The sequence below is a fragment of the Eptesicus fuscus genome, chromosome 5 (genome assembly GCF_027574615.1).
Source record: "Eptesicus fuscus isolate TK198812 chromosome 5, DD_ASM_mEF_20220401, whole genome shotgun sequence".
Lineage (NCBI taxonomy): Eukaryota > Metazoa > Chordata > Mammalia > Chiroptera > Vespertilionidae > Eptesicus > Eptesicus fuscus.
The window spans coordinates 3152644-3176186 of NC_072477.1; the positions used below are offsets into that span (position 1 = coordinate 3152644).

Consider the following 23543-nt stretch of genomic DNA (forward strand, 5'->3'; position numbering starts at 1 on the left):
ACACGAGGAGCCGGGCAGGCGGCGACCCAGGAGATCGCTCCGGAGGCAGGGGCTCAGCCGAGAAGTAAGCCCGCCCATGTCTGGCTCGGCGTGAGAACCTCCCAACCGTGGGCGCTGACCCGAGCGGTCACTGGTGGGAGGTGGGGGTTCCTGCAGCCCTGGGGGCTCCCATCGAGGTGTGGCGGCCACGCGGTGGAGTCAGCGGAGGGATTGCGTGTTCCCTGGGTGAGAGGTCAGATGGGGGAGCCTCAAGGCTCCGTCTCTGCTGCGGCGGGCAGGGCGTGGCTCCTGCCTTCAGACCCCTCCCGCAGGCCTTTGCCCAGGTGGATGCGGATGGTCTCGGAGCTGTCGGGAGCCCGCGTGCTGGGGTTGCGTCTGTGGATGTGAATCGTGCAAACGTAGAATGGAGGCCTTCATCCGAAGGACTCTGACTCCTGACAACCGGAGGGTCGGTGCCCCCGGCTCCTCACTGATCACCCCCAGTGAGCCCCGACTTCCTCTTTCGGAAAACGGGCACCCACTCCAAAGGGACTTAGCGTGTCTGCGACACACGTGGCGTTGCTCTTGGCATGGGGGCTGCGGCGAGGACACGATCCCATCACGTGGTTTATCGACAGGGTGGGGAGGAAGAATGAAAAAACAACGTGCTTTCAAGTAATAATAATCGGTACTGTGAGGAAAATAAGGGAGGGCACGCGGACAAGAGTGGCGACCTGGTGGGCGGGGGCCTGGAAGACGTCTCTGACGATACAGGATCTGAGCAAAGCCTGAACGCCATGCGCGGGCAGATCAGCACAAAAACCTGGGCCACGGTGTTCCATGAGAGGAAACAGGAAGTGCCAAGGCCCTGGGGTGGCATTTTCAAAGAACACGTCCGCATCGTGGGGACAGGGGTGACTGAGAGGGAGAGGGGAGGGAACCGGGGCAGCTCAGGGGGGCTGCATCCTCTGTATTCCTCAGGGGTGATGCCTGATAGCAACATCCATTTTAAAATGTCCCCATTCGTTTTGGACAAGTATGGGATCAAAATTGTCACCCTGACTTTTCGCTGCGTTGTCAGCAGCAGATCCCTCATAAAAGCCATCCTCGGACAGATGCTGTGTCCTGCCCGGCCCCAGACACTGGGACTGACCCGCACGCGGAGATGAGGTTTCTGCATCTCGGGAGATGGTCAGACCCACCCAGCTGTCTGGTCCGGGTGCAGAAAGCATGTTAAAATGCAAATGCTCCCACGTGAGATACCGGTGGGCACCGCCTCCGGAGGAGACTGTTCCTGAATCACAGGCTGTTTGCTCCACAAGACCCGGGCGCTAAGCACTCTCAGCTGCAGGCACATTCATTCATTCGCTCACCTAGTGCCCTGAGCCAGACCCAGGGCCTGGAGGACGTGCCGATGACTCAGACCAGGCCCGTCCCTCCTCAGGAGCTGGTGGCTTTGTGGGGAAAGGCCCGGGTAAAGGGGTGGCGACGGGACAGGGCAGGAGATGCTCAGAGGTGGCCTGCTGCAGGCCTCTGACACCCAGAGGGGTCCCTGGAGGTGCTGCCAGCCAGGCTGAGGCTGGAGGGAGGAGCAGCAGGCGTCCAAGCCAGGAAGAGAGGGAGCAAATGCAGTGTGGTTAGAGAGCAGGGGCGGGGAGGGTGCACATAGGATGAGTGGGGGGTGGCATGGGTACAAGCAGGCAGTGGCCAGGAGACCAGCATTGTCAGCGAGCAGAATCGGCTACTGGGTTCAATCCTGACCCAATTTTTGATGAGTCCTTGGTTCCAGTCACTGCTCTATCCCTGGCACCTGTGGGTGTTGGTGTGGGTGCCTGGTACGTGTGGGTGTGCGGTAATTATCTTGAGTCTCAATTCCTTGTCTCTGAAACGGAAATAGCACTTACTTTTGTCTGAGCTGCTGCTGCTGTGTCCCAGAGCTCACACAGTAGGTGCTCAGTGACTGTGACTCGAGGGGCTGGCTGGCTGGCGATGCCGTGCTGGGCCACACCCTGCACTTGCCCATGAGCTGCTGGAGGGTCCCCAGCAGGTGTGGCTGGGGAAGTAGCTCCTGGGCACATGGCGACAGGCGTGTGCGGAGCCACATGCAGCACATGGCGGCGTTGATGAGAGACAGCTGCTTGTTGTTAATAATAATAACCGTGAGCCTTTGTCGAGCAGGCTGTTCACCGGTGTTCTCTCTCAGAGGCTCTGGGAGGAAGTTCCAGGCCCAGCGGTGCCCTGGCTGCCATCGCCCTTGAGTCGCCATCGAGTGACAGCCGGGCCATGCTGTGGCCACCCGGGCAGGGCAGGGGCACGTGTGGAGGAGTTTGTCCCCTGGAGACCTCTTGCCCAGCCCCTGCCGAGGGCCCTCCTGGGTGCCAGGTGCCTGTCCCTGGGAGAGAGGCCCCCGGCGGGCTTCCTGAGGCCTCCCTGTGGGACGCTGGCAGAGCCGGGGTCAGCCTGTCCAAGCCCTCGCTGTGGTCTGATTTTAGGAGTGAAGTGGTTTTTAAATGTCCGATGAAGTACCTCGCGCATAGAAGAGAGTAGACATAGCGTGTATGCACAGTTGGGGAAGTAAATATGAAACGAACACCTGCATCCCCGTTGCCTCTTCTGAATAAATGTGAATAAATCCCAGAATCCCTTTGCCTGGTTCCCATGAGCCCCTGCTCTGGTCTCCTCCTCGCCTGCAGCCTCAGCGCTTCCCACACTCACCGCTGCTTCCTGGCCCAGACTGCCTTCTGCACACTCGCTGCCTCTGCACCTGTCACCCAGGCAGGGTGCCCTCCTCTGTCACCATCAGCCGCACGAGTCCTGCTAGCCTAGAGGTCTCAGCTGACATCGCCCCCTCCCCCCTCCTGCAGGGACAGTTCCCTGCGTGGCCTTCCAGGCGGGTCTGGACTCCCACAATGCCCTGGGCTCACATCACCATAGTGACCTGTTTGCCTTTTCCCTTTGCTGGGCCCTGAGGTCCTTGAGGACTGAAGGCCTTGTCTGCTCATGCTCAGTGGGGCTCAGCTCAGGGTGCCCCGGGGTGTTCACTGGAGCCCGGCCTCCCTCAGGGTCCCCGGGGACGCTGTGTTTCAGGCGACCACCGAGGTCTCCTCTCCAGGGAGCAGGTGGGGCTGCCTTTATGCCTTTAGGCGTCATCCACGCGTGTGGCTCCAGGCAGGAGCGCATCCTTGCACATAAGAGCAGAATGAACTCCCTCGCCCAAGCCCTGGAATTACCCTTGAGCCTCAGCCGCTCCAGAGCCTGCGAGTCGCAGAGAGAATTGGGGGAATCACCCCGCCCCCTGGTCTTGACCGTGTGGTACCTTCAGCACATCCAGGAGCCCAGGTTTCGTTCCAGGACGTATTCTTTTAAAAAACAAGTTTCTCCTAAAATTAAATGACACCAAAGCCATCGTCCTTCGGCCTGGACATCCCTGCTGTGTACAGGGAGGCTTGAGCCTTCATCATTGTCATTCACACACGGCAACGACCTAACCCTCCCCGCCGCTGCCTCCAGCCTCTCCCTCCGAGATGCCGCCACAGGCCTGTCTCCTTGCACACCTGGCATCGAAGGCTTTGTTCGCATCGCTCGGGGGGGCGGGGGGGGGGGCGTGTGAGCTGCTCCGTGATTTTAGGAAAACACACCCTGGAGTCTTCTTAATCTTGTTCCCGTCGGTGTGTGCTTTGCACGTGATAAACGTAAAATAACAGAACCACCTACGTTACAGGAAATCTCTGAGGTTTCCCCCCCGCCCCTGGCGTTTTCTCCTGAACAAGTGCGGCTTCAAGAAGTCTTATTTGCAATCCTCAGTGGACCTGGTTGTGAATATCCCGTGTTTCCCTCTCTCATCACGGTGGGGGCATCTCCCTGTAGGTCACTTTGCCACCATCACCCTTAGCGGCTGTGCAGCGTTTCTGTGGGCCGCAGGCCCGTGGGTTTCCGGTCCTGTGCGTTCTCAGTCCCCGCTGGCTTGGGGAAGGAAGGTCTCTGGCTCTCGGTAAGCGGCTCTGAGAAATGAGGGTGGAGGAGTAACAAAGAGGGCACTCAGCAAGCAGGTAGGGGGCAGAGGACACCAGGACCCGACGTGGGTCCCTAAGACGTCTCCCCGCAGGGCCATGGCCCAGCAGACCTAGAAGTCCGCCCGGGACTCCACGGCCCCTTGTAGAAAAGACAGAGCGGTGTGGGCCGGAGGAGACGGCGAGCAGCGGATGAAGGCGGCGGAAGGTGCCGGTTGGCCAGTAGTGTTAACCTGGAGAGCTGGTCAGAAATTGGGGGGTGGGTCACCTGGACAACACTAGGGAGGGCGTGCTCATTCAGGCATGGGTTCTCTGAAGCTGGGAGTGAGCAGAAGTCAACCGGCCGATTCGACCCAAATACACATTCCTGCTCTCAAAACGCTCCGTCCCCCCAACAGGAAGGGAGCAGATGGCTTTGCAGCATCATGAAGCCACAGCACAGGGGGTGGCCACCACACCGGGTGGTTCTCAGCAGCATTAATGGGGGTGCTGCATCGGAGGGAGGGAGGGGACAGCCTGCCCACGGGGGCTGGGAAGGCTTTCTTGGAGCCACGTTTATGCATACTCTGAGCCTTATGCAGACTCTGAGCCTTATGCATACTCTGAGCCTTATGCATACTCTGCTTTTAGGAGGGTCCTTTTCAGGAGTGGGGCCGTGATGAGGAGGAGCTATAGGGCAGAGGGGGTGCTTAGCTGGAGAAAAGTGGGCTCATGGGGCCTTGAGAATGAGCCTCAGCCATCATCATCATCGTCGTCATCATATCACAGTAGCTGCCACCCGTCCCGGTAGACAATGTACAACTGTTACTTTTAATCCTACAAGCTAAGTATTACTCCCACTTTACAGATGAGGAAACTGAGTCTCAGAGGCCCAGTCACACAGCTAGCCAACCACGGAGCCCAGATTGGGTCCCAGATGTAGTAGAGGCCAGCGTTGCCCTTTCTTCCCACTGAACATCAATGTTCCACCAACTGAGGTGGTGAATTTTTAAAAAAACGGAAGTCAGGCTGGCTCCAGGCGTCCAGGCGGCGGTTGCTGATCACACTTCAGCACCATGGCCAGGTCGAATAGGTGCCTACTCCCCATCACCCACCCAAGACTGAGCTGCGGAGTGAGCATCTGACCCGCTTAGCCCAGGACCCAGGCCCGCCCCTTAGCACCTTGATTGACAGTGTCCATTGTGCAGGGTAATTTTCAGAGGAAGTTAAGACACTGACCCCAAAGGAGGGCATGGGTGCTGGGTCATCAAAAGCTCTCGCCCCATCAAAAGCTCTCGCCCAGCAAAGGATGTAACAATGATGAACCCATTCACGGACTCATTACTGGATAGATAACAGAAGCCTGTTTACAAGACGGAACGTCTACATAACAAGCCCCCATGTACCCACCCTCCAGCTAAGAAATACCATCAGTATTTCCAGGGCCCCCTGAGCGCCCCTCCCCGATCTCATCCCCTTTCCCTCTCCCCTCAGTAGTAGTTACTCCCCTGGCTTCTCTTGCTTTTATTATTATGACTAGAGGCCCGGTGCATGAAAATTCATGCACTGGAGGGGGTCCCTCACAGTCCAGCCTGCCCCCTCTCACAGTCCGGGAGCCCTCAGGGGTGGGAGGCGACCTGGTGATCAGGAGAATGCCCCATCGCACCTCTGCTGCTGCCACTGCCAGTAGTGCAAGCCTCAGCCGGCCCTGGTTACCTGAGCCTCATGCAGCCCTGGGCTGCTGAGGGGCTGGGGGACTGAGGGGACTGGGGGACTCCGTAGATAGGTGCGCAGAGCAGCCGGGCCCACCTAGAGGTGGACCCGGCCTTGCAGTGCGCCTGCCACCCTGGCAGGGCTGAAGGGACTGGGCACCGCCATCTTGTGGCTGTCGGTGCTGCCATCTTTGAGGGTGGGGCAGTCAATTAGCATATTCCCTCCTTATTGGCTGTGGGTGCCGCCATCTTTGAGGGTGGGGCAGTCAATTAGCATATTCCCTCCTTATTGGCTGTGGGCGCTGCCATCTTTGAAACGGTGTGAGGGTCAATTAGCATATTCCCTCTTTATTAGGTAGGATTCTCTTGCTTTTCTTTGTAACTTCATCGCATTTCTGCCCCTGAACAATGTGAGCTTTTGTGTTTCTAAAGTCCATGTAGATGGAAACACCCTCTGCCCATTCTTCTGCCTGCTTTGCCACTTGACGTCGTGTTCGCGATGCATCATGCCATCTGTCGACGTCCACCTTCCCACCGCTGTCTGCAGTCCCAGTGTCTGTGTACAGGACAGTAGATCCAGGCCACCGTGGAGGGACAGAGTGCTGTTTCCTGCCTGTTGCTGAGATGAGACTGCGGTCCGTGAACATTCCTGGCTGTGCGCCTCGGTTTACCGGGCAGGTGTACTTAAGGTCACCTGGGTCTGAGCATGCTCACCTTTACAAGGTGATGTCATCACGCTTTCCAAAGTGACAGGAACCATGTTGTAGGCCTTCAACGGGTGTCTGAGTCCCTGCTGCTTCGCCACCTTGGCCAGTGTTTGGTGGTTCTGTGGAGTTCTTTAGCTTTTGCCAAGCTGACAGACGTTGTGTTTTTCTGTGATTACTGAGGTTTACCTTGTTTGTGGCTGTTTACTCTTTTGAGAAGTTCATGGGCATAGGTTTTTCCCAGTTTTCTGCTGGAAGTTTATTTTCTTATTGACCTGATACTAACATGATTGTACAATACATAGAGTGTGAGAGTGTGAGTGTGTGTGTGTGTGTCTGTCTTAGTTTCTGGCCTAACTCCTCATTCCCTTTTTAAATATTTTTACAAAAGAAGTATAAATTTAATGTTACTAACATTACTAACATTTTCCCTATAGTTGAGTGAGCTATTATGTCTAATTAAGATAGCCTCTGCCCCAATCTCACAAAGATGCTCACTTTTGGTGTCTTCCAACCGTTCTTCAGTTCTCCCTTTCACAGCTGTCTCCAGTCCATCTGGAACTGATGGAACACTGGTTGGATTTCACTTGGGTTTCCCGATGGACCCAGTTATCCCAGCACTGTTTACCCAAAGACCCATGTCCCCCCCTCCCCCATTGGTCATCAGGGGCCATGCACGTGTAGCTCTGTGTCTGTTCTTTTGGCCTCGTTGCCTAAGGTTTGATGACTAAAGCTGCATAGTAATTCGTGATGCCTCGTGAGGCAAGTCCCCTACCTTGTTCTTCTTCAGTAGATATCTTGGCTATGATTTATCCCTTTGCACTTGAATACACAAGGTTTTATGTTTACCTTTATTTTTATTTCTTATTAAGGTGAGAGGGGTGACATGGGTCAAGGACGTTACCAAGCTCCAGGTACTTGGTTTTATAACCTGTGTATTGCACTGTATGCTCACCCCCCGAAGTCTAGTCCCCTCTGTCACCATAAATGGACTCCCAGATGTACGCGTTGGAATCAGCGTGGGGACACCGTGACTGGGACCGCAGCCACTCAGCAGACCAGGAAGAACTGGTGGCTTTAGGATATTGAATCGGGCACTCCATGAAGATGGTCTATCCCCCTCTTTACGCAGGCTTCCTCTTATGTCTGCCAGTCACGTTTTCTAATAGTCTTCATCAAGCTTTTACACACTTTTGCTAGATGGTTTGCACTTTATGTTTCAGAAACTATTGCGAAGGCTATCTTGTGAAGTAAATATCTTTATTGAGATACAACCTACAAACCACACAATTCACTTGCTTTAAAGTGTTCATCAGCAGCATATTCACAGAGCTGCGCGACCATCACCGAAGCCTCAGTTTAGACCCCTTGATCACCCCCAGAGAGCCCCGTGGCCATCCGCGGTCACTCCCCATGCCCCTGACAGGAAGGGATGAGTGAGTGGGTGAGGGAGGGAGTGGAGGCGCATGCCTGTGCAGCAGGCTTTACGTCTGGCATTGCCCGCCCGGCCTCGGCTTTTCTGATCTGTGTTGGGTCTGTTCTCCCCTCCTGTTTCTAGTCCTGTTTTTCATGCCATCACCCCAGCCTCTTTCCTTCTCCTGCCTGCTCTTCACCCTCCACACCCTGGCCAGACCCTTTTCCCCAAAGACAACCATGTGCCCCCACGGCTCTCCTGGCACTGCTAGACGTGGGAGCCGCCTCGCAGTTCCGCGGCCCACCTGGTTTCTGTGGAGAAGCTCCGGTGCCTCCGGCCCCTGAGAAACACGCTTTTGGAAGGCAGCTCGTCTGTGCGTAGGCGAAGTCCTCTTCTGGGCCCGCAGTTTGCGCAGAGTCCCCGGAGAGCACACAGAGCTGACCTGCTTCTTCCTGCTCCCCCACTTCCTCCCGAGTGGGCGCTGCCTCGGGTTAACCCAGGGAAGAGGCTAATTAAGCCGGGGAGCCGGCAGCCTCCGGCGGGCGGGCGCTCTGTTTCGCCTGAGTGCCCGCAGTGAGGTCTTCTGCTTTAAGGGCAGCTTCATTGCATCTCTTTAGGCCGACCCGGGCCATCTGTTCCCGGCCCTGCAGCCCCGGGCGATGCCCCATCACTCTGCAGTCCCATCACTCCTCACCCCGCCTTCCCTGAGCCCCGGGTCCATGCTGGGCACCCTGCTTGGAGGTACCAAAGGCCTTGCCCTCTCTGGGCTCAAAGTCTAGCTAAGGAAAGAGCACAAGAAACAAGACACCCGTTAAAGAGATAAGCGGCCCTGGCCAGTGTGGTTCAGAGGATAGAGCGTCGGCCTGCTGACCCAAGGGTCCCGGGTTCAATTCCAGTCAAGGGCATGTACCTTGGTTGCAGGCTCCTTCCCGGTCTGGGCCCTGGTCAGGGCTCCTGCAGGAGGCAACCAATCGATGTGTTTCTCTCATATCAACGTTTCTCTCTGTCTCTCCCTCTCCCGTCCACTTTCTCTAAAAGTCAATGGAAACATATTTTCGGGTGAGGATTTTAAAGAGAGAGAGGGGGGTGCCTGAGGGGAGACATCGTGCAGAGCAGGGAAGGGAGTGGCTTTCTTACGTGCTTCCTCCTCCTGGTGACTTCGTGCCAACCCTGGGCCCTGGCGTCACCCCAGGGGAAGAGTGAGGGGATCTAAGGCTCACAAACAAGGAAGCAGACGCCGCCACTTGGAAAAGCCACGTACAGAACCCACTGAAGCCCGACATGTGACCACATGCGGCCCCTGTCCCCGGGCCGGCCCTCCCCCGGGGCATGTAGCCAATGGGCCATCGCACCCATATAAATTCTACTTCAAAAGATGAACATTGCAAACAGATGTAGAACCCCAGCTGATATGTGGTGCTCAGTATGTAAGGGGAAGCAATAACATTTGCAGTTTCCCTGGAAATACACCCAAACGGAAGATGGACAGACAGACGCATGAGCAGAGACCCGGTAAAGCAAGTATAGTGGACGTGTTAATTGTGGAAATTAGGTGGCGAGTGTCTGGGTGCTCCCTGTAAAGTGTTTTCAACTTTGCTGTAAAAAAATGTCCTATAAAACGGGGGGCGCGGGGCGGGGAATCACACGTATGCTTGGCAGTGGATGTGGACAAGAATGGTCACCGCAGAATAATGGCCTCACACCAGAAGCAACGCAGTGCCCGGCAGTGAAAGAGTCCCTTCCTCTCCCTGCAGTACACTGTGCCATCGTGTGGACATGGCCATTGTCCGGGCCACCACGTGTCCATCTGTGCCACGCTTGGTGCACGTTTGGGGAGCTTCCTGTCCTCTGCTGTCACAGAGCTCATAGGAGCATCCCTGTCCCTGTCTCCAGGGGCACAGGGGCAGGATTCCTCTAGGGTGTACACCTAGGAGAACAGGTGCCAACCCCGTTGTAGAACATGCTCTTCACTTTCCCAGGTGATGCCAAGGAACTTTCCAGAATGATCGTACCAATTTATGCTCCTCTACCCTGACTGTCCTGTCTGGTCTCAGCTGCCTTCTGCAGGTCCCGTCCACCCCCGCCCACATGGCAGCCAGCGCTCAGAGGGGGCGTGACAGGGATGCCCCTTACACACTTGGTGCGCATGCCGGTGTGGTCCAGTGCGTGGTGTGTGTAAACCCCACTGCCATGTGTTAGTGTGATGGTCACGCAGCTGTCTCCCTTTCGGCTTCAAGGGAGAGGGATGAGCCAGCTCTCAATAGAGTGGGTGGTGTCCAGGCCGGACGCCAGGGCTAATCTGTTTGTGCCGGTGCCCGGACATGCTTCCTTGACATGGCTGAGCCACAGTCCGCCGTTTCTCCACGGCCACGGCCAAGGGCAGCGAGTCCCAAAGTTGGATTCATAGGTGATTGTTCCTCCCACCCGTGATCTAGACCCTGGGCATGAAATCCCCACCCCCACCAGATCGGCCCGGCTGTGGAGAGGGTGTTCATACACCATAACCTTTCTGCTGCCTCTTCCCAATTGCAGGTTAGCCTGGGGAGGAAGATAAAGACATTGGCAACCAAGATGGTCCTCACGAGTGGCAATGATGAAGACAGAGGAGGCCAAGAGAAAGAGAGCAAAGAGGAGAGCGTCTTGGCCATGCTGGGGATCATCGGGACCATCCTCAACCTGATCGTGATCATCTTTGTGTACATATACACCACCCTGTGAGCGGCGCCTCGGGATGGCCAGGAGACAGGGGTCCTGTGTGTGGACACATCGATCGGTGAGCGGACATTGCGCAAACAAGCAGGCTTGACCTACACACGCCACTCGATCAAATGCACCTTCGAACTTTACAGAAGGTCACCAAACTGAGCCGATCCTGCTGCAAGGAGTGGCCACTAAAGCACAATGAATCCAAAAAAACTCCTTCACACAGCAAGGAACTCGGGGTCTTCGGCAGGGGGCCCGGAGGGACGGAAGACCAGCCTTTGACACCGTCGTGAGCACATGGCCGCCGAAATCCATCGCCCCAGATCGCTGACAGACCCCACGTCCTCAGAAAGAGGAACAGGGCCGTGGACCGCAGCTCATGGTGGGTCTCCCGGGACCCGAGCTCCAGCTTCGCTCCACGGGCCGTTGAGTACGAAAAGCCACGGGGCCGTGGGCAGGCATCCATCCATCACGGTGTCCCTTGGCTACAGGGGAGATAACTTACTTTCCTCCTTTTCGTTGGCTTGACGTGTGCATCTGTTCATATCAAGGTTTATAAATATCTATTTTTAATAAATGTGCTCTGTTTTTAGCATGAACCAAACATGTGGAGAGGCGCTCCCGGGTTCCTCCCGCTTTCTTGGGTTTTGTCCGCTTCGCCCCCTAGGGCGCGGACGTCCTGCTGTGTAGTCATTCTCGTCCTATTTCTCTGACCTTGAGTCTTTCACCTCCTCTCTCTCTCTCTCTCTCTCTCTCTCTCTCTCTCTCTCTCTCTCTCGTCTGGAGGACATTTCCCGTAATGCCGGCCACGCCTTGGCTGGTGCATGTCTAAGATTGCCGTGGAACGGCTCTGTGTTTGCTTGGAGATAGACGTGATTGTGGGCATGTGGACCGTGGGCGCACCGTATCCTTCCCGGGGTTCACCCAGGAGCAAAGGCTGAGGGAGAGACCCCCGAGCGACTGGCGAAGGACTGCTGGGGAGGCGCAGCTGGCTCGCAGGGCGGCTCGCTGGCAGCGTCTGGTTCCACTCCCGGGACCCTTCGGGATGAGATTGTGGTTTTAGCGGCCGGGTGCCGTGAGAGGTGGACAGAGCGGGGAGCTCAGCGGCAGGTGGGTGGGCCCTTCCTTAGCGAGCTGCCTGGGTCCTTTTCAAAGCGGGTGGGGGATGAATGGCCCCCGACTTCCCTGTGAGAGCTCGCTTCCAGCAGTGAGGACACCCCTGGGTTGGGCCTTCCCAGGTCACTAGAAGGGACACGGCTACCGTCGCTGGGCGTCTTAATGTTCCAGGTGAACCCACACGAAGCGGCTCCCTCCCTGGCAGGGGTTGCTGAGTAAGTGAAGGTGCCCTGTTCTCCCCGAGGCAGCCTGGCCGCAGCCGCAGCCGCGTGGCCTGGCAAGAGGGTCAGCCAGCGCCAGCCTTGCCCGTGGGCGAAAGCAGCAGCCACCTGCCTCAGTTTGAGGGGTGCCCAGAGGTCTGCCACCAGATGTGTCCCTGCCGTGTGTGCGGTCTGAAACCCCACTCTTCGAGAGTCATTTCTTGGGCTCTCTTAAGGGACCAGACTCCTTTATAAGCAAAGGCCCCCTCAGACCAGACTCCTTTATAAGCAAAGGCCCCCGTGCCCCTGAGGGCGACTCAGCAGGTGTCCCCGCGGAAGGAAGGAAGCTGAGGCCCAGGGCACGCCGCAGCCAGGCCCTTCAGAGTCCTTAAGTCGCTGCGTTCCCGCAGTGACCCTGGAGGGGGTCTTTCCCTCCCACTGGAGAAGAGGGGGCCTCAGAGAGGTCAGCGTCCCTGAGATCACGTGGCTCCCAGCAGTGAGTCAGGATGCACACCTTGGCTGGCTTGTGGGGCCTGGAGGCTGCTGGGGAGACAGTGGGGGGACCGTCGCAGGAAAGGGCCCTGGGGGTCAGGATGGCTTTGCTGGGGGCCAGCTCTGCACACCTCTCTTCCCGCCCCTCCCCGTGAAAACCAACGGCCCGGGAACTCCGCGGACACGGGCGGAGGAGCACCCAGTGAGGACGCGGGACGAGAGGCTGCTGGTTGGCTGGAACGGGGTGTCGGGGAGGGCGCGCTCTGCCGGTCTGTGCGGTTCTAGAAAGACTGTATGGAAATGCTGAACAGTGGCAGAGTGAACAATAAAGGTGCCATGGAAACAGTCTCGATGCCCTTTTCCTTCAGCCTTGCGGTGTCTTCACACTTCGGTCTCGCTCCTTTGCGTGGCCTTACGCTTCTCACTTCGTTAAAGGAGCGCCTGTGTGCGACTGTTGAACGGAGACTTTCCCCTAGACTGCAGGAGCCCCGTGATTGACTAGGGTGCTCATGTGAAAATGACTGAGGGGGAACTGCCTCTGCAGTGGTCGGGACGGCTCCCCGATGGCTCTTCTGATCGTCGGCATCCACGGGCCGGACGTGAAGCCGCCGGTTCGGGCTGCCAACCACAGGCCGCCTCCGTCCGCAGCCCGAGCTCGCCTCTTACTTCCCTTCTCACGTAGCGGAGCCCATGAGCGCGCCCTCAGCTCAGCACCCGGAGGCACCTCGAGGGGCTCTCATTCCGAACTGCGAGCTCCCCGGGAGGTGGGCGCCTCCGTCGCCCTGTGCCCCCTCCCCGTCCCCCGGCCCACAGAGGGAGAGAAGGAGAGGCCTGCAGCCTGGCCAGAGTTGCACATCACTGAGCAGTAGCAGAGCCAGAGTTCAAACTTGGCTCTTCCCCGCCTCTGGCCTGCTAGCTAGGGTAAGTAATGCTAGCTGCGGTAACAGATAACCTGCTAGTTAGGGTAGGTAATGCTAGCTGCGGTAACAGATAACCTGCTAGCTAGGGTAGGTAATGCTAGCTGCGGTAACAGATAACCTGCTAGCTAGGGTAGGTAATGCTAGCTGCGGTAACAGATAACCTGCTAGTTAGGGTGGGTAATGCTAGCTGCGGTAACAGATAACCTGCTAGCTAGGGTAGGTAATGCTAGCTGCGGTAACAGATAACCTGCTAGCTAGGGTAGGTAATGCTAGCTGCGGTAACAGATAACCTGCTAGCTAGGGTAGGTAATGCTAGCTGCGGTAACAGATAACCTGCTAGTTAGGGGTAGGTAATGCTAGCTGCGGTAACAGATAACCTGCTAGCTAGGGTAGGTAATGCTAGCTGCGGTAACAGATAACCTGCTAGCTAGGGTAGGTAATGCTAGCTGCGGTAACAGATAACCTGCTAGTTAGGGTGGGTAATGCTAGCTGCGGTAACAGATAACCTGCTAGTTAGGGTGGGTAATGCTAGCTGCGGTAACAGATAGAAGCCAAGCTCTCATCTGGACGACAATGGCATGCAGGTTTCTGCACCTGACGTTGCTGATTTTAGGTCAGAGAGCCTGACGCGGGAGAGAGGCGACATTATTCCTCATTGAAGGCGTGCCCAGCAAGTTGCACATACTATCTCTGAAAACGTTCAGTAGCTCAGGGGTCTAGGGATGATTGTCTTCATTCCAGAGACAGGGAAACTGAGGCACATCGAGGGTAAGTCATTTGCCAAGTGAGTGACAAAGCTGGGACCCGAACCAGGATGGTCCGACACCAAAGGTTTGGATGTTGGCATCGTGTTGCTAAGGGATCCCACCAGCTGATCCCTGGGACGGAAAAGAGGGGTAGACTGACCCCATGAGACTAGAATCACACACGCCTCCCAGGCAAGACCCTGGGTCCCAGAGCACAATTCTCTCCCATTACTGCTTGCCGTCGTTGGGCCCGCGGAATTCCAGCTGGCACCCCCCTCTGCACTCACAGAGCGGACACAGCAGTGGTCAGTGGAAGCTTCCAGGCCTCCAGTGAGCCCTTCCTCCGAACGGTAGGGTCTGTGGACTCGGTTATTCACTCATTCACACGTGTGGAGTGCCTCCTGTGTCCCAGGCCATGTGGGAGGTCAGAGGCTCCAGAGAGGGTGGTGACGGGGGCGGGGGGCGGTGGTCTCCTCCAGCTGTGAGGACAGGCAGTCAGGAGACACATCGCCGTCACACGCACTCACCTCTCTCTGCCACTGTCTAATGACACTGGGTTGGCCCAGGACCTGGTGTTTTCAATCTCAAAGTTTCCTCAAAGCGTGGGCTTTTCGATTCCTGGCTCCATGATGCTTTGCAGGGTCAACATCTTGTGGTCTGAGCGAAGTCCCTTCAATTGGTTGGATGCCATCGACATTCATAAATGTAGCATCATCCTGACAGCCAGCCTCAGCTTCTACAATATTTATGACACGTGGCATGGGCCCTTGTACGCCCTCTGAAATATTAAACTTCCAAAGGAGAACAGACCGCGAAGAGAGGTCTGCAGCCCGGGGCACTCTTAAAACCGGCTCTTTCATTAAAAATCAAATAGGAATTGGAGCGGCGAATAATTCACAGATGAGGCCGAGTGCCGAGAAGCTCAGTCTTTAGGTGCACCAGGCGCTCTGTAGACCCTGCTCTTCCACCAAGGTCCCAGCGAGAGGGGCTGGCTCCCAGCATGGGCCCTGGAGCCAGGCTGTCGGGCGCTGCCTGCCAGCTCCATCACTTACTAGCTGTGCTGAATGGCTGTCTGTCTCTCCAGATCACTCTCTCTCCTTCCCCACTCGGCTTTGTGCTCCAAGAGGCTAAACGCTGTGGGCCACAGCCACAGGCACCCTGACCTCTCATTTCCAGCTGGGCTCAGCTAATGGGGACCCCCAGGAGAGATGGAAGGCGTGGACAGGCGGCAGGGTGAGGAGTTCACCCAGACCCCAGATCCCTCCCTGATGGACCACGATGGGCTCATCCAAAGGCCACATCTCTCAGATGCCCAGCTGTCCCGCGGGGCTTGGGTACCTACTCCCTCCTCTGCCCTAGCGGTGGCCACAGCTCCCTCAGCTACTCGCCCCACAGCACTTAATGCGTCGTCACCAATTGCTTTCCCTGAACTCTGCCCTTACATTTGTATTCGGTTTAATCTTGTAAACCGGCCATTGTGAAGGTCTACAATGATCAAATATCGGCAATCTCACATGTTTGAACCTAGCAAACTATGATTTCATTCACCAGCTTGTGTATGTTACCTCCTACCATAACCTTGGCTGATACAGAAGATGGATGACCTTGCCCTGGCTCCTTAACCTTTCTGTGCCTCCCTCTGCTCCCCTATAAGATGAAGGCGATGCTCGTGATAGTGCCTACTTCAGAGAATTGTCCTAGGGATGTAATGAGCTCATGTGTCCAAGGTGCTAAAAAGGTACCGGAGCCCTCACTGGTTTGGCTCAGTGGGTAGAGGCCTGTGGACTGAAGGGTCCCAGGTTCGATTCTGGTCAAGGGCATGTACCTTGGTTGCGGGCACATCCCCAGTGGAGGGTGTGCAGGAGGCAGCTGATCGATGGTTCTCTCTCATCGATGTTTCTAACTCTCTATCCCTCTCCCTTCCTCTCTGTAAAAAAATCAATAAAAAATATTTTTTTTAAAAGGTACCTGACACGTACAAGGGGCTCAATGGACAATGGGGAAAGGGCTACCATTCATGTGATACAGGAGAGTCAGGAGAATGGACTCATGACTTGAGGGCCAACTCTCTGAGCAGGAAGATGAGAGCCTCTGCAGTCCTCAAGGAGAAGGATGGAAATGATGTATGTGCATGTCGTTCTCTGTTGCTTAGAAAGTCCATTCACACGTTCCATGTTAGCTGTTCAATGAAGTATCCATTGAGTGCCTACTCTGGCTGCCAGGCACCATAGAAACACAACAGAGAGCCTATCAGGGACCCTCATCCTCCCCACCCCCATCTCTTGGGCAGAATGCAGGCCAGGATGCTGAAAATTACTAAGAAATGCAAAGGTGAGGGAAGTCAAGGGTGACATGGAGTCCCAGGGAGCACCAACCCCAGACCCATAGCTTAGGCTTTTGTGATTTTTGCTCATGTTGTTCCCTCATCCTGAAACACCCTTCCCTACACTTCCTTTGATGCAGGGTGTCATCTCTTCTAGGAAGCCTTCCTTCCATGCCCCTAGACCTCCCGGGTAGGAGTGGCGACCTCTGAGGACACCCACAGCCCCACAGCCGTGCTGTGCTGGACCACATGTGTCTGGGCTATTGGCATCTTCCCTCGGCTAATAGGGGAGCCCTTGAGACAGACAGGCCTCGCGAGAGTGCTGGCCCAGGATGCTTGCTATATGTGGGAGCTAAAATGAACGGAACTTACCTGAGTCAGAAACAAAACTGCCTGAAAATCCAAAGCTCTTTGCCAGCACAGCCCAGGGCCGGGGGGACCTCTGCCAGCCACACAGAATTAAGGTTCGCAAGATCTACCCCGCCTCCCTCCAGAATAGGCAGCTGAGAGTCTCTCCTCTAAACAGAAATTAATTCCGCCAGAAATACATCACCCACGAGCACCCCAAGGAGCCCATTAGCGAACCACCGACAGGAGTTCCTGCCCGTGGAAGTCCCACTGAATTCCTCCCTCCGCACAGCAGTGGGCCCAGGCCTGCGGCGTGGCCGGCAATGACGGGAGAGTAAATATTTCAGCAGCACAGAGCCACAGCCCACGGGAAGCTGCTTCTCTCTCCCTTAAACTGGTGATTGTAAGACGCGGTCAACTCCAGTGGGGGTAGGCTTCCCTCCGCCCCCCGCCCCCCCCCACCCCCGCCTCCTGCAATGAGCGATGTCAACACGGAGGGATTTTTCCTCGATTTAGCAAAGCCTCTGCGTAAACCGTGAACCTGGGGCAGAGCGCTTTCCCCCACAGGGACCTGGGAGGTTGCCGACTTGGAATCAGAGTCAAATCCCAGCTCTCCCAGCAACCAGCCGTGTGGCCTGTCCCACTCTCTGGGCTTCAAGTTCAAGAAAAGGGGGAGAGGCTTTGGTGACTGAAAGAACAAGGAAATAGCCAGCTCCGGGGCTGCCACGCTGGAGGCCACCCAAAGTCATCCCAAAGTCGTCCCCCGCGTCCTCTCCGCAGCCCGCTCCCAGGCTCTGGGTGGCTGTAGGTAAAAGAAGGCCCAGGCTTCCCAGCCCAGACGCGACTCCTGATTGGTACACACCATCCTGGTCATCCCATTCCCCCCGCTTTCGTGACTGGTTCAGGAAAGAGCATAGGCACAACGCATTGGCCAACGAGACATGAGGGAAACAGCCTGGGGGGAGGGGGAGGGGCTCAGGGAAAGATAACCTCACCTCCAAAAGGGATACTTCAGGGGGTGATATCAGCAAGATGGTGCAAGGGGGTCCCCCACCTGTGTGCCTCTCAGCCACAATCAGTTGGCAGCCATCCATGACAGAAGTGCCTCTGCAGGAGCTGTGGGGTCCAATGGGAGACTGTGAAAGCCCGGTGGGTCCGGGACCAAGGAGAGTCCCCTTGAAAGGTAGATGCTTGCCTCGGTAGCGGCATTGCTGACCATGGTCCTGACTACAGACCCAGAAACAACCTCATCCCCTTGTGGACTCAGCAACAGCTCCCCTGGGCCCTGGTTCTGCGATTCACATCATCCCACAAAGGGTCCTACAGGAGTCACGCCCACCTGTGCCCTGTGGAACAGTCTGCTGACCTCAGTTTCCACTGTGGCCCCTAAAGCGGCCATGACCTGGCTCCATCCCCTGTAACTCACCAGTCCTGTCCACTCAGTGACCAGGCAGGAGACACACCCACCAACCAGGGTCCCACTGCAGATCCTGGAACAGCCCTGTGACCTGGCTCCAGCCTCGCCACCGCAATCCTGGAGACAATCCAGCAGCTGGGGGGTCTGACAGGAGAGGGCTTTACCTGCCAAAATCAGTCTATAAAGATTGGAAGAGATAGTTGATCCTCAAATGCATAAACGATGACACAAGCCTACACGGATGGTGAAGAATCAGGCAAACACAACACAGCAAAGGGAACCAGCAGAGCTGTGGTGGCCAACCCCAAAGAAATGGAGAACTACAAACAGCCTGACAAAGAATTCAAAATAACCCTCTTAAAGGAGCCCAATGAGATGCAAGAGACCATAAGTAGACAATGAAATGAAATCAAGAAAACAATGCATGAACAAAAGGAGAAGTTTAACAAAGAAATAGAAAACACACACACACACACACCAAGAGAGGCGGGGAGAGAGAAAGAAAGAAGAGGAGAGGGGAGAGGAAGGGAGAGGAGGGGGAGGAGAGGGGAGGGATACTGAAGAACACAATGACAGAACTACATTCAACAGAGAGCTTCAACAGCAGACTTAAACAGGCAGAAGAAAGATTCAGAGAACTCGAAGACAAGCCATCTGACACCAGCCAGTTAGAGTAATGACTATGATTCTGTTAAAGTGACATTTGTTAAGAGGAGCCCAGGGTGCCAGATGGGGACCCACAGTTGAACAAAAGACCACAAGGGAAACTGAGGTAAAGAAGTTCATCACTCACAGATCCCAGGGAAATACATGGGACCCCTCATAGGGCCGCACAGAAAGGTCAAGGCCAAGGCAGGGTTCAGCCAGAGAGAGAGCAACAGGACCTGGGGCTCATGCCTTTATTAGGGTCTGTGGGTGGAGTTTTTTGTTTGTTTTTTTCTTGGTGGTGGTGTTGGGGGTGGGGAGATCCTATGCTAAGTTCAGATCAGTCAATTCAAACCAAAAAGAGCAGATTTGAGTCAACTCCATAGGGGTGTTAGCTAAGGGCGTGCAAGGGGAAGGTGCTGGGGAGCAGGGGGACTGCTCACCACAGGGCTGTTGGGAAGTCACATCATTTGCATGTGGCTCTGCAGGCTGTTTTCTAGGATGTGCGCTCACACGAGGGGCTAGTGTCCGTTTAAAGGCCCACACTCTCGACAATGAGAGAGAGTGAAGAAAGCATATGGAACCTGTGGGACAATAACAAATGAGCCAATTAATACACATTATGGGAATCCCAGAGGAGATGGAAGAAAGGGACAGAGCTTATTTAATGAAATAATGGCCCTGGCTGGTTTGGATCAGTGGATAGAGCATCAGCGTGAGGACCAAAGGGTCCCGGGTTCGATTCCAGTCAAGGGCACATACTTCGGTTGCAGGCTCCTCCCTGGACCAGGCCCTGGTCAGGACACGTGCAGGAGGCAACCAATCACTATGTTTCTCTCACCTTGATATTTCTCTCTGTCTTTCTCTCTCTCTTCTACTCTCCCTAAAATCAATGAAAAAAATATCCTCAGGTGAGGATTAAAAAAAAAAAAAAAGCTTTAAAAAAAATCATGGCTGTAAACTCCTCAAATCTTGGGAGGGATGTGGACATTTAAATACCTTCAGCTCAAAGGCCCCCAAGCAAGGCCAACCCAAAGAAGATGACCTTGGATATATGGTCATCAGATTGTCAAAAGGCCAAATGCACACCGCAGAGGGAGTGTGTGAAGGCAGAGCTGTTTGTATTACTGGATGCTGGTGTCTTTCCTGCGATGTCTGGGGTGCTCAGCCATCTTGTGACCATGAGGGTTACACTTGAGAACAAAACCAGCGGAGATGATGGAGCAGACGCTGGAGGAGAAAGAGGGAAAGGAGCCGAGGATGTCACGAGCCTCCTCCTGAGTTCCACTCTAATGTCTGGATATGCGAAATGACTCGTGACCTTTGTGTGTAAGCCACTCTGGATGGGGTCATCTATCATATGCAGCTGAAATTTCTTAATGAGAACACCCACCAAGGATGGGAGAGCAGCTTGTGCCATGATTTGTCATGGGAATTTCATCCCTCTCTCTACCCACGAGCCAGCAGCCAGCAAATCGCTGATGAACACATACTAAGCCTGCATAGCTAGCTGTCTCGGAGTCAACAATGTCATATAAATATATTTTTTAAAAAGATACCAGGACATTTTTCTTCTCAAGTTATTTCAAATCCAAAACACAAAATACAACCACGATGATGATGATATTTGAGCTGGTTAGGACCCTTAGTTGCAGACCAGAGGGCCCACTCTGTCCAGTGTAAGTGGGAGTGGAGCTTCTAGACCGTGAGGAGCTGCTAGGAGCTCCCAGAGAGCCAGAGCCGGGGGTCTGGAGGCCACATGTCCAGGAACAGGATCCAAATCCGCGTCCTGCACTGGGACCGCATGGCCACTGGGGCAGGCCTCGCAGATGCTGCGAGCAGGACGCAGCTGCTGTGTCCTTGGGCTCTGCTGGCTCTGAGATCCGGATGCTCCCTCTGCCCCCACCCTTCGGCATCCTCGCCAGGAGAGGATTCCATGTGGGGTCTGTTGCCTAGGCCTCTGGTGGTTCCGGTCTAGGCAACATTCTTAGCTTCAAGAATAGGTGGGGCCCTAGCCCAGTGGTCGGCAAACTGCAGATCGCGAGCCACATGTGGCTCTTTGGCCCCTTCAGTGTGGCTCTTCCACAAAATACCACGACCTGGGCGAGTCTATTTTGAAGAACTGGCGTTAGAAGAAGTTTAAGTTTAAAAAATTTGTCTCTCAAAAGAAATTTCAATCATTGTACTGTTGATATTTGGCTCTGTTGACTAATGAGTTTGCCGACCACTGTCCTAGCCAACTTGGCTCAGGGGATAGAGCATCGGCCTGTGAACCAAAGGGTCCCGGTTCGATTCCAGTCAAGGGCACGTACCACGGTTGCAGGCTCCTCCCCTGCCTGGGCCCTGGTCAGGGCATATGCAGGAGGCAACCAATCGATGTGTTTCTCTCACATCAATATTTCTCTCTGTCTTTCCCTCTCTCTCTCCCACTCTCTCTAAAAGTCAATGGAAAAAATATCCTTGGGTGAGGATGAAAAATAAATAAGTAAGTAAGTAAATAAGTAAGTAAATAAATAAATAAATAAATAAATAGAAGCAAGTGCTAGTCATCATTATTTAAAAAAATAATAATAGCTAGGAAATTAACGTCTGGCTTCTACTTGGGAAATAGACTCAAAATATGGCAATTAGTACTGCAAATACAGGAAAAGTGCGCTAACATGTTGGCTTATAGGACCAAGGTCCCCTAGAACTTTGATTTAGCTGGAATACTCCCTCTGGATGAGCTGACAGTTTGGGGGGGGGGGCGGGGGCTTATATGCCAACTTCAGGGATAGTAAGTGGTTGGGTCCTCTGACTGGTCGATATCCTGGCTCCATCACTACCCAGCTGGGACCAATAACTTCTGGGCCATTAATGGTGACCCAGGGAGCTCCCCTGAGAATCACAGGAGTCGGCCTTCTGCCTCGGGACCCCAGGCCCTCCTGCTTCCTGTCCCGGCTCAGAGTCGGGGAGCTGGGGTTCAGTCTGGGCTTGGCCACCAATTGTCTGGATGACCTTGAGAATGTCACAGAACCTTCTTGGGTCTCAGTGTCCACAATCTTTTAGAAAATATGTGTTTATTGATTTTAGAGAGAGAGGAATGGAGAGGGGGAGAGATAGAAACATTGATGAGAGAGAACCATAGATCAACTGCCTCCTGCACACCCCCTACTGGGGACCAAGCCCAAAACCCGGGCATGTGCCCTGACCTGGAATCGAACCGGGGATGTCTTGGTTCTTGGGCTGACACTCAACCACTGAGCCACACCGGCCGAGCTCCACACCCTTTAGTTCATGACGGGTCCTTCCTGCTCTGCTCCTCACCCCTAAAAATTATATTGTCACATGACAGCTCTCCAGAGCATCTCTGTTCTGTCGCAATAAGTCCCCATTCAGTGGTGTTCCTCTTTGCAAGAATCCCCGAAAAGCAGCTTCCCCAAGGATGCCTCATGCTTGCCACTAGCAAACAGAGGACCGTGTCAACAACACCTTCTTTTGCTGTTTTGTTGTTGTTAATCCTCACCTGGTGGTATTTTTCCATTGATTTTTAGAGAGAATGGAAGGGAGGGGGAGAGACAGAGAGAGAGAAACAGCGATTGGTTGCCTCCCGCATGCACCCCAACCAGGGCCAGGGATTGAGCCTACAGCAGAGCTAGGTGCCCTTGGCCAGAATCAAACCTGGGACCCTTCAGTCCATGGGCCGACACTCTATCCACTGAGCCACACCAGCAACGGCAACAACACCTTCTAATACAACAGTCTCTCCCCCAGAGACGTGCCATGGACCAGTGGAAGGCAGCTGCCCAGCGGACTCCTCTCCTGTCTTCCAGTGTGTCAGGGATTCCAGCTCTGGCCCCTGCCAGCCCGTGTACAGCACCACACTCTGCTCACCTCCACCATCCTGGGGAATGCTGTCCTCATGGCTAGGGTGAAAGGCGTGACCTTTTATCTCTCGCCCTGAAAAACCCAGCCCGTCTTTTGGGGAGAGACCACAAAGACTCACTCCTCCTTTCCCGCTTTCAGGACGAGGGTGCAGCCTCCCCAGGCCCAGCCAGGCCCAGCCGGTGGTGGAGCAGAGGAGATAGCACCGACGTGCGTGTTTGACGGTGGATGAGTTTCCAGCACTCTTTCCCAGCCTCAGTTTCCCTATCTTGCAAAATGAAGATTAAAAAGAGTTAGCCACAAAGAATTAGCAAGTGAATATGTACAGAAACTCCTAGCCAGTGCCAGCACTTAGTAGGTGCTCAGGGAGTGGACCTTCCCTTTTTTTTTCTTCTTCTTCTTCTTCTTCTTCTTCTTCTTCTTCTTCTTCTTCTTCTTCTTCTTCTTCTTCTTCTTTAATGATTTCAGAGAGGAAGGGAAAGGGAGAGAGAGATACAAACATCAATGATGAGAGAGAACCATTGATTGGCTGCCTCCTGCACACCCCACACTGGGGATCGAGCCCACAACCCGGGCAAGTGCCCTTGACCGGAATCAAGCCCGGCACCCTTTAGTCCTCAGGCTGACGCTCTATTCATTGAGCCACACTTGTTACCTGAATCCCCCTCTCTCTGCCGGGGGCTCCCAAAGGCCCACCCCTCCTCGGTAGCCCTCCCTTCTGACCTGACCCTGGAGCCGGGAGGCGCCTTCTAGCGCCAACATTCCAGGAATCCTGCCCCCTGGAGCAGGAGCTGCGGGAGTCACTGCAGTTGTGGAAATATACTGCTGCCCTCACATCTGAAACAGGCTCGGCTGGCTTGCTTAAAGGGGGTGATTTTTTTACAGTTTTAAAGGGGAGTTTTGCCCTCCCCCTGAGCCTTCCCTTTCTTTAGTCTCTCTTCCCCACGCCCTCCTCCTTATCCCTCTCCCAT

General features: G+C 55.0%; 1 protein-coding gene across 1 annotated transcript; it reads left to right on the plus strand.

Moving 5' to 3' along the window:
• The first annotated feature begins 10336 nt into the window (after positions 1-10336).
• On the plus strand, positions 10337-10516 carry TUNAR (TCL1 upstream neural differentiation-associated RNA). Its single transcript, XM_054715747.1, has one exon. The coding sequence runs from the start codon at positions 10370-10372 to the stop codon at positions 10514-10516; it is 147 nt and encodes a 48-aa protein (XP_054571722.1). The 5' UTR covers positions 10337-10369.
• The last annotated feature ends 13027 nt before the right edge of the window (positions 10517-23543 follow it).

Bases quoted from the DNA above. Each gene is read 5' to 3' on its own strand.
- TUNAR (XM_054715747.1), top strand. From the start codon at position 10,370: ATGGTCCTCACGAGTGGCAATGATGAAGACAGAGGAGGCCAAGAGAAA.